Source organism: Struthio camelus, chromosome 22 (genome assembly GCF_040807025.1).
Source record: "Struthio camelus isolate bStrCam1 chromosome 22, bStrCam1.hap1, whole genome shotgun sequence".
NCBI lineage: Eukaryota > Metazoa > Chordata > Aves > Struthioniformes > Struthionidae > Struthio > Struthio camelus.
Window position 1 is genome coordinate 6,501,861 of NC_090963.1, and position 11,078 is coordinate 6,512,938.

At 54.3% G+C, this 11,078-nt stretch overlaps 1 protein-coding gene across 3 annotated transcripts in view; it reads right to left on the bottom strand.

Moving 5' to 3' along the window:
* LOC104144548 (protein CEPU-1) overlaps positions 1–10,694 on the bottom strand; it is a 352,423-nt gene extending 341,729 nt beyond the window's left edge. For 2 of the 3 annotated variants that reach the window (XM_068916624.1, XM_068916621.1), the window contains exon 1: positions 1,673–2,084. In XM_068916624.1, the coding sequence (XP_068772725.1) occupies positions 1,673–1,748 (76 nt within the window). In that variant the 5' untranslated portion in view covers positions 1,749–2,084. Of the gene's footprint in view, positions 1–1,672; positions 2,085–10,615 lie in introns of those variants that run through there. The other variant, XM_068916630.1, reaches the window with a different exon arrangement.
* Positions 10,695–11,078: the final 384 nt, after the last annotated feature.

Sequence of the window (11,078 nt, forward strand, 5' to 3'; positions counted from 1 at the left end):
GCGTGTGTAGATGCATGCCTACATATTCCACTTTGGGGCTACTGACCCCCAATTTCCAAAACCTCAAGTTTTGGCTCCAAAGCTATCAAAAATAATTGTTTATGAATCTTATCAATACAGTTATACAACAGAGCCACCCAGGTGGACTCCTTCCCTCCGAGCACGCAGCACAGACAATCCGGCATACCTAACACTCCCTGGTGCAAGAAAGCCCCAAACTTTTTGCTGCCCAAGCCAGCCCAGGGCAGTACTCTGCCCCGGGTGTTCGCGGCTGCTGCCTCGCCGTGACTCAGCCGTGCCCACGCAGGTGGGTCTGCCAGCACCGGCGGACGTGACTCCGGCGAGGCAGCCTCGAGCGCGGGCCGGCGGGAGAAGGGAGCCGAGCTGAGCACCGTCCCCAGGGGCTGCCGCAGAGGAGGTGGGGGGGATTTTTCTTTTTTTTTTTTTTCCCCTGGGGAGGCACGGGGTGAGGGGATGCAACCAATTCTTCCCCGGCTGAGGGGAGCGCAAAAAAAAAAAAAAAAAGAAAGGAGAAAAAAAAAAAACTACTTTCCCATCTGCAAGCTTAGACAGCAACGGGGAGAGAAAGCCCGAGAGAGGACCAGCGGCCGAGAGCAAGACCGCAAGGAGCCGAGCCTCCGCCACGGCAGCGAAGGCCAGGGCGCAGCGAGCCTGGAAGGAGCAGAGCGCGGGAGGCCGAGGAAGAGGAGGAACGCCTCGGCACGCGCCCGGCATGCTAAGCAGCCCCGGCCCGGCGGCGCAGCAAGGGGCGGCTCTCGGCAAGAGCGAGCCCCCCGCAGCCCGGCGGAGAGAAGTTTGTGCGGAGGGGGCTGGCTGTGTCCCCCCAGCTCCACTTGGGGACAGGGAGGAGGTTTCCATGCCCCGCACGGGAAGCCGGTGATAGAGATGCCCGGTGGGAGTCCCTGGGCGCACCAGTCCCACCGCCTGCCCCGGCCAGCGCGGGGGACCACGGAGGGAGCCTGCTCCAGCGAGGGCTGCCGGGCCAAAAAGCAGAGAGGGGGGCGCAGCGATCCCACCAGCATCGCCGTCCCCCGGCGCCCGGTCCAGCCAGAGCCGCCGGGCATCTCTGCAACACATCCTGGGGATGGTGGCGCATCCTGGGGATGGGGACGGGGGCACAACCGGGGGACGGGGGCACATGCCAGGCTCCTCAGCCAGGCTGAAGCCCCAGCCCCGCGGCTGACGGACTCTGCGCTGGCGGCCAGACGGGGCTGCCTCCTCCCTTCCCCGCTTGCTTCTTGCTTTTGGGTTTTTTTTTTTTTTTTTTTAAAAAAATTCCCCCCCCCTTCCCCAAAAGCTTCTCCCAGAGCATCCCCCGGGGGCAGCCGAGCCGGGCTCGCCCGGGATGCGACGGAGCCCAGGCGGGGGGGGGGGAGGGGGGGTCCCCGGCGAGTTCTTGGGACGACCTTGCAGGTGGGTCCGGCAAGAGCAGAGGGGCGCCGAGCCCCCCCCCCCCCCTCCCCGGCAGCCCCCCAGCCCGTCGGATGCGCCGCTCCGACGGGAACTGAGTTGAGCTGCAGAGCGGGTCGGCGCCGCCTCCCCCATCCCCCCGACCCTTCCTCCAAAATCGCCGCTCCGCAGCGGGGAGGGAAGTCGCCCAGGCTCCTCCGCTGGCGTGGTCGTCCCCCCCCCCCACCCCCCCGACCCCTACCTTGGGAGAGGAGGAGGGCGGCCATCCCGGCGAAGATCACCCAAGAGACGGGGTGCTGCACGCTCGCCCGGGCCATGTTCAGCGCGGGGCTGCGTTTCTCCCCTCCTTCCCCCTGTGTCACTGCCTGGCGGGGAGAGGTTTAAAATCCAGCGTTTCCCGGAGCGAAGCGCAGAGAGAGCAGCGGGGCGGGGGGGGGGGGAAAATAATAATAATAATAATAAATAAATTTAAAAAATCGCGGGGTGGGGGAGGGAACGAAATAAAAAAAAATAAAAAAAAAAGAAGGGAGGGAGGGGAGGGGAGGGGGGAAAGGGGGTCGAAAGGGGCTGCAAGGCGCGAGGGACGGGCGGCCGCCGTGCCCGCTGCTCCGGCCCGCACACGCCGCCCGGCTGCCCGCGCCGCCGCCGCCGCCGGCCGCGCACGCCAGCCCTCCCCTGCGCCGCGCTCATTGGCTCCGCGCCGGGCGGGCAGAGCCACCCCGCGCCGCCGCCAGCGGGCCTGCGCCGCCGCCGCGCCCGCCCGCCGCCCCCCGCCGCCCCCCCAGCCCGCCGCCGCCGCCGCCACGAGCGACCTCGACGGTTTGCGGCACGCAGCGAGTTTTTGCCCCGGCGATTTCCGCGCTCTAGCCCCCGCCGCTCCCGTTGTCGGCACCAACGGGACCGCGAGCAGGTGCCGCTTGCACCCCCCGCGGTGGTCCCAACTCCCTGCCGTGGAGCATCCCGAGCAGCGACGGCACAACGGCGCAAACGAGACCGACCCTTCTCTAGCTCGAAGATGACATCCATAAACACCGCTTCCCGTGGTGCAACCCAAAGCCAACAACAGCCCGACACCACCACGTCTGCACGAGATGAGCTCTTCAGGACTGGAACCTTAATTCCTCCCCGTGTTCGTCTACCGTGCGGCATATTAAGGCACTGAACCCTGAGAGTCCTGCGAGCTGATGCAACCCAAATAAATAATATCTTGTTAAATAGTCATTATTTTCATTAGCGGTAAGGATGTCTCATTTTGCTGCTTGAGGTGACTCACAGCCCCTTAAAACATTATAGGCAGAAAAATGAAAAAGTTAAAAAAAAAAAAGAAAAGAAAAAAGATCTTGGCATTTTATATTTACTCTTCCTCAGAGGCTTCCAAAATCTGAGCTGTTCACTTTGCAATTCAGAAGAAGATTTGGCTGCAAACTCTTAGAAAATCCAGCTGTGTTTCTCTCTCTTTTCTCTATCGCTGCCGCCCAGAGAGATTCTTCGAATCAGATCTGGGCCAGCAATTCTGCTGAAGAAAGGTGAAAAACAACAGGCTCCAAGTCACTCTTCTGAAGTTGCATTGACAGGTCTGACAATAACAATATGAATGTAAAAAAGTGGCAGCAGGGAACGGATTGGCAACCTGGAGTCTGATGTCCTTGACAGCCCAGGCTGCCAGGCGCAAGCACATCCCACCCACTAGCCTGCTGAAGGGTTGCGCCATGCCCTACCATGGAAAGCCAGCTAAAGTAAGGAGAATTGTCCTCAGGGCCCGAGACCTGCACTGTTATCATCCATCAACCTTCATGTGGATCTTGACAGCACCAAAACTACAGGGGTAGAGCTATCTCCTGGTCCAGAGGCCAGAGAGCTTCTAGCTCACGCTCCTCTTCCTCCCCACAAACTCACAGCTTCATTCAAACCACGGCCCTCGAGGAGAAAGGCTCCATGACCTCCCATTGATCCTGGGCTCTCTGCCACCATTTAACAGCGCTGCTGAGAGCAGTTTGCGCTTCTTGTTAGCGGCCGTGCAACCTCCAAGCTTGCTAACCTGGGACGAGCAGGGTACTCCTACAAAAGCCAATACAGGCTATCGGGTTATATAACACATGGGCCCATCTGCCTCACTGTGGTGGGGCTTGAGCTGCTCCTCCAACTCAACAGAGCAATGCAAACATCTGCATGTGCCTCCGTTATCTCTAGCTGGTACATTCTGGATGGAAAATGCTCTTGGTAAGAAGTGGGGGATCCTCTCATCTCACCCTCCGGTTCTTCCCCATTGTTCTGCCAACGTGAGCCGCCTACGATCACGCAAGACGTCAAGCAGCAATTTTTACCGTCCCTCACGCCGCTTCTGAATTTGACTCTAGCTGCCCAGTCAGCCAGCATATGTACAGTAACTTCAAATGGTTGATGAGCTGAGTTTGGCTTGTTACCTACCTCATATGCTTCAAAAACAAAACTTCCCCGTGTATTTGCCTAAGAAAAGAGAGCCGTTTAGAGGAAGGCCATATGCGGTAGCTGCTCCTCCTAAGGACTTGCTCCATGCATTATTAATTCGCGCAGTACTTGTTCTAAGCACATATATTTACCCGATGCACCGGAACAGCTCTTAAGGAGCCTTCGGCTTGTGGCTTTGTGGAACATCAACTTTTCATGTTGAACAGCAGGTGATGTTCAACAGAATGCCTTGCAATAAACGCCTAATAACCATTGCACTCATACATATCTATGTGCCGTGCTGATATGAACAGATAGAGCAGGGCTGCATCCCTGAGATACGGGGACAGGGGAAGAAGTTATTCGTTGGAAATAGCACACAGACACGACGGTAAAAAAGGGACACCATACCTCCGTGTATACAGAGCGGTGGAGAGACAGACAGAATTTCCTTTTGGCAGAAACTTCTGCAAAATTTTAGATGATTTTTTTTTTCCAGATCAGAATAAAAGACCAGAATACAACACCTCACCTACCAAAAAATTACAGAAAAATGCCATGCTGTTTTGAAATGAAACCTCTAACTGGTTCTAAAGGAACGTTATGACCTTGCTGAACAGCACTGCACAATGTTTAATAGACATTTTTTGCTGAAACTGACATACTTCCAGGCGTGGCTTTATTTCACTACCATTTTTCCAGAGGGAAATGTCATATTTCATTGGATTCATCATCCCTATACGTACACATACCTATAATTATTATAGGCATTACAATACCATTCGCAAGCTTTTGATAAAACCCTGCTTCCATTATGCTTGATTCTGTATCTAGACCCAGTAAAAAACAGTTCCTCCCTTGAACGCTCAAAGTCAAAACAGAGGAAGCAGGGAAAGGTGTTGAGACGAGAGCAAGTTACTGCTCCTTTTATGGATAGAAAAGTAAGTCTGGGAAAGGATAAGTCACTGCCAGAGGTCAAAAGGGAATCTCCAATAGCACCAAGAACAGAACAAAAATCTCCCAAAGGCTAACCGAGGGTGGCAGGACTTTCCTGCCCCACAGGGACACCCAGTGTCCTTCTCAGTGTAGGGAGTCACCGGGCAGGCTCCCAGCCAGCCCTCTAACAGGTGCTCACAGCACAGGAACCAGCACATCCACGAGCCAGAAACCTGGTCTGCTTTACCGTGACAACACCTTACACGTGATTTGGCTCGCCCGTGAGCTTCTCCTATATATCTAGTAGGAATATAAAGAGCTGAACATGGAGCGCTGCAACATTCAAGATACCAGTGGTCCTCCCGAGCGCTTGCTGGCACCAAAACTCCCATCCCCAGCACGCTCCTGCAGCACGCGTAACATACGGAGCACCCTTTGTTAACAGTGAATGGGGACGAAGGGGAAAAGTTATAAAGCACCAGCTCTAAGCAGTCTGCTTGGGCACGCAAAGGCCTATATCGCGCCCTCAGGGGCGCACGCAAGCGCACAGGACTGCTTCCCTCCTGGACGTGCAGAGCACATGCAGATGAGTACCCACAGGCAGTTGCCCTGTGCACAGAGGCTAGGCTTTGCTCTTTTAATTACACCTCCTACGGGTAAGAAAGATAAGCCCAAATGGAGTGACTGCATGAAGGAAGGAAGCCTATAAGTTATTCATAAGTTCAGGCTCAAGCTCCTATCTTGCTTTCACTCCATGACACCTTCAAAACATATTATTCATCTATTTTTTTTTCCTCCTCTGGGAAGAGATGGTAATTGTTGTAAATATATCACTGCCAAGTCATTCTCCTCGCAGCCTCCGTGCCTGCACGGCACTAGGGGTAGGGATCGAAGGCAGCAGCCGCTCTCCAGGCATTTTGCAACACCCAGGCTCCAGGAAGGACAGCCAGCGATAGATCCTCGTGCTGCTGCGATGCTGAAGGCGAGGGACCCTGGGGACCGCGCTGGAGACTAGCAAACCCACCTAGGTAAAAGAAGCAGCAGCTGAGCCCCCGGTCCAGCCCAGGCATGGGGTGCAGGCAAGGGGGACCGCACCGCGTCCCCTTCAACACGCTGCTACCTACCAAAGCATCCAGTCCAGAACCAAGGCACGACGTGCCGAGCGTTCACAAAGTCCCACCAGCTACGACGCTTTCGTTTGCTATGAGACAGGTGGTAAATTAAACCCTACCTCTCTGACCATGTCTCCCTCATTTTAGACCAAAATCCTATTTTGCATTTGCAAACAGCATTTTAGTGCCCCCAAATCCCATTTTGCATTTGCAAACAGCTCCAGAACCGGTTTCTGGAAAAAGAGATCACGTGCAGCCCTGCCTGCAGGCAGCCTGTGGAGACAAGAGCCACAAAACAGAGGTTTTGTTTGCCCTCTCAAGGCTGCTCCAGACAGAATACGGCACCTAATGCTACTGCCAACTAAAGCAGTTCTCCTTGAGCTCAAGAGGTTAGTTTTCCTGAGTGCAACGACACGGATTCTCGTCTCAGCCCCATAGCAGCGCTCACCACACACAGGATTTGTTGTACTCAAGTGCAAAAATAACCTTTAAAGCAACATCTATGGTCAAGCAAGGGAGGGGAGGGCAAAGGCATTGGCACGAGGAGCCTAGGAGAAGAGAGACGGGGCATGGATTTTATCTGTCCTCAGTTCCCAGAGAGGTTGTTTACTGCGACGCCCCTGGCACTTCCCCGGCCCTTTCTAGCACGTTTGAGTCTTGCGAGTTTTCTTAATCTCATCTCCTTCGTTGGTTATTGCTCCTTCAGTGCTGAACTCAGCAAGATCGCTTCTGTTCAGAGAGTGCTTAGAGCCGAGTACATTAAACACAGTAATGTCATGTACTTAAGGGCACGGGGTCACCACCGCAGCGCCGAACGCTCCTTCCCAGAATGGGTGCTTCTCACCGGGCATGGTTTTAGCATGAGTCTGCAATGCATAATACATGCCAGCCTCAACTGCCGGCTCTCCTAAGCAGCCCCAGTGGACCGCACGGCGGGGAACGCTTCGGAGATAAAAACCCCAGCAACCAGCAGCTCCGGTGCTGAGCACACAGTGTTGGCCATTAAAATTTAACTGATGGCAAATTACGTGCTGAGGGACAACGTGATCTTCACAGCACAAGAAGCAGAGAGAAAGGGCAAATGGAGATCGGGCTGGCTCTAGACAAAACGCCGGCCCGGGCACCGTACGATGCCATGCCGGCAGCCGGACCGCCGGGGGCCACCTTCCCCGACCGGGCTGCCCGCTTGGCAGCCCCCACCGCCGGGGCACGTGACGGAGGAACCGTTAGTCCCAACTGGACTCTTTATCGCTGCTCGCTGCCTACAGTCCGCGCTTTCCCGTTGATTAGATGTCTATTTACCTATGGATTACAAGGAGGCAACAAGTCCACCAGGGGAAGACGCACTGTTTCATGGGCAAAGCCTCAGCAAATAGACAGCTTGAGGAGATAGAGGATGTTTACCACCTAGTGTGTGCTTCAGGGCTTGAGGGTGACACAGCCCAGGCACGTCCCTACGTTTATTTTTTTCCTCATCGAGCTCTACCACCATCTCTGGGACTCTGCAAGCCAAGACCATGAGGAGACTCAGCCATCTGCTGCGGGTCTGTCCGGGAACGCACGAGACGACTGGTGCATACTGGGTTTAAGATACCTGCCTCCAGAGCTGTCAGATTTGTACGTTTCTAACCATCTTTCCAAAACTACCAAGGGGATACACGTTTCGGGGGGGTGAAAACGCTTCCATGGCAGCCCAGCACCTTTGGAGCTAGCAGCTATAGCTGCACCAGGGGTAAAGGGGCAGCTCAGATGAGACCTGTCCACCGAGGTCACCTCGCTCTGCTGCCGAAACACCCCGGCCCCCGCCGCAGTGGCAAGGGGACAAGGGCTTAGCAGCTACCAAGGGCAGCAGTTTGGCATGAGAAATACAGGAGCCCGCGGTCTCCTTTTGCAGCCGCCCTAGCAGGAGCATGGATTCGTTACAGGTCCCAGCTCGCGGCAGTTCGAGCGCCAGCCCGGCGTCGCCAAGACCCTCCGAGAGCCGTACGGACCGGCAGGCCGAGAGCCGCGCCGCGTCCGAGCGGCTTAACCCGGTGGCTCTGCGTCCCTTCCCCTGCTGCAGGGCCAGGCCATCTCCCCTCTGCCACCGGCACTGAGACCTGGGAACGCGGGGGGAGGCACCGAGATGATATTTGTCGATCGGTATTTTCCGTGCTGGGAGCCTCATCCTTAGCACAGCAGAGACCACACGTTTATTCGGGTGTTTAAACCCGCAGAACCTATTTCACTTCAGAAAGCCCCGCGCCCCGGCCGTGCAAACCCTCTGCATCCCCCCGGTCCTCCTCCAACAACCAGCAGGTCCCTGGCAGGCCTCAAGCACGGGAGCCTGCTCCACACGAAGGCAGAGGGGAAAAAAATAAACGTGCGCATTACAAAACACTTTCTGTGATGAAAGTGCCATTTGAGACCCTGGAGACCGTCTAGAGATTTTTTTTCCCCCCCTTCTAATTCACGTCTCCCACTCTCCAGCTGCCAACGAGAAACCCAGGTAAGCTAGTCCTAGCAGGAATGATATTCATTTTAAGTAATAAGCCGCTGCTTTTTGAAAACCCGCATTTGCAATTCTCGCTCCTCTCGCTTGCCCTGCCAGCCCGAACTAATTGCATTCCCCGCATGTTCCTTCTCCCTTCCCTCCGCTGTCCCCCCCCACCCAAGTCTTTAAGGGCTCGTGGTATTACACAGTAGGCTCAAAGCATCCTCAAGATTAGTTCTGTAACCTGCTCAGCATAGTCAGAAAATTGAACGCCGTAGTTTAAAAAAAAAAAAAAAAAAAAAAGGCAAGGGGAAGAAAGAAAGAGGCAGCTCTTGTCAAGAGAGCAGTAGCACAAGGAAGTAATTTTTCTCTCCCTATTTCAGTTGGGCGCTGCTGTTTACGTCCGCGCTAGACGCTGCATCCTTTCTTCTCCCCCGTGCAGCTGTAGCATCAGCCAAGCGGAGACACGGGGAAGGCCAACGCGCCTGAAACCGGACCCTGCTGAATTTCCAACAGGGCGCCAAAATATATACGTATTTCTGCGTGTGTGTGTGGGCACGTGTACAGATATCTACGTTTCCGTGAATAGTCACTTTCAAATAATTACAGTGGGGGAAAATCAGGGGAATAATTAGCAGTCGCTACCAGAACATTCAGGGAAATGAAATGCCGACTGCTGTTTATTACACAGCGCTTTTATTTTCAGTTTAAGGCGTTTGGGATGAAGTCAGGTGGCGATACGCAGCACCGCGGAACCATTAGAAAAGCTCGTGCTCGCTGCCTCGCGCGCCTCTCCGTTCCTTTCCCTCCTTATGCCTTTTCTTGCTGTTTTATCCCTATTTCCTTGCCTTTCAACTGCAGCAGCCTCGGCGCAGCAGCACTACCAGGCGCCAGAAGGAAACAGGGTCTTCTGCCCTCAAATCTCAGCTCGGTGCTGCGCCAACGAAGGCGTTTCAGCAGCGCCGAGATGCCGCAGCGGCTCCCAGCCGGCGAGGTGGGACGGGAGCAGGGCAGCCGAGAAAGCACGGCAGGGACTTCGCAGCCTCCTGCGGCCCCTGCAACCGCAGGGTCCCCCCTTTTATCGGCCCAAGTTTTTGCAAGCTCGGAGTAATTTTGTTTGTTTTTCCACCAGCGCTCTTGCAAAGATGACACGCAGCCCACTCGCTGGCACAGCCAGCACACCACAAGCCTCAGACGCTGCCTGGTGTACTTTGAACTTTCCTCTTTCTTGGAGGAGACCAAAAGCCGTATAAAATTGCTGTGCACTGCAGGAAAGGAGGAGGAGAGAGGCAGAGCGCGACCAACACGTCTGAATCTTGCAATAGCAAAGCGCCTGCTAGGAAGAAAACCAGGAAGAACACGCAAACCCACATGTGAACACCCGGTAGATTCTGGGAGCCGACATTTAGGAAGAAAACTTATTTTCTCAGCCCGATAGACACCCTTTGCAACCTTCTGAGCTTTGCAAAATAGGACAGAGAGGAAAAAAATAATAATAAATTGACAACGTGTGTAAGTGTCTTCAGAAACACACAGGTCCCAGCCTACTGGAGGTTTCTCCACCATCCCCAGCATGTCCGAGTGCTGGGTGAGGTGGGATTTCAAAGAGGACTTTATCTTCAAATCCTAGTGAAGGACAGAGAAAAGAAAAGCAGCAAGAGGGGCAGGCAGCAGCCCCAGTTTCACTGCACCTAAGCGCGCTGCCCGTATCTTATGGCAAAGCATCAGGATGCTTCCCACAGGAAGGAAGGTAAATCTACAGCCTTCAGTTCCCCCAATCCATTTTCCCCCAGTTGCTATAGCATAAAGTAATCAAACGTGGATTGACCGAGCAAGCAGAGATGAAAAGTTTTAGGGAAATGGAAGCACGTATGTGTATGCACACGGTTTAGGTATCTCAAAAGATTTCACACCATATTTCACGTAATTCAGACTTCTAAGCTTCTCCCTTAGCAATGCAAGGGGCGAGCATAAATGAGACAGGCCAAAAGCCTCCTAAGCTTAAAAATTCTCCCAGTTTGCAAAATCACTTTCGAGAGCTTCCAGTTCTGGATTAAGCAGGGTTATGTAATGCCAGTTGTCTCGATCCAGATAAAGCCACGCTCCCAAAAACTCACAGCGCAGGCAACTTTGCACCTCACAGACACAGTATAAACTCTTTCAAAGGTTTTCAAAACAGACTTAAGACCCTTCAGACACATATAATCTCGTAACCAGAAATAAGAGCCTGCTGTACCTTGGAGATGTCTTCTCCTGGAGGCGATGGGACAGTCCAGCGTGGCAGGAGAATCGGCACGTCCACAGCAGAGCTCAGGCCAACCTGGAAGGGGAAGAGGATACTCGTTCAGGCAAGGCACTGAGATTTCAGCTGCTTCTCGCTAGGTTAGTTACTCGGGACGCAAATCAGCTGTGCGGAAACACACAGACTAACAGCTTTTCTGAGATTGCCAAAGCAGCCAAAGGAGCCACACAGAAACCGTCCCCATTGCATGCTCCAACCCTGAGCTGGAAGATGCAGGGGACTCCCCTTCTGTGCAGTCCTGATCCTGTCTGCCGAAAGCACCGCTTACCCATGACGCTATTTTCAGCATAAACATCCCCACTTGCAGCCTAAGGTACAGAAGTGTCCCGCAATTTTCAGTTTTGTGTTCAGATAACACACTAACAGCCTCCTCTGAGCATCCTCAGCCCACACCAGG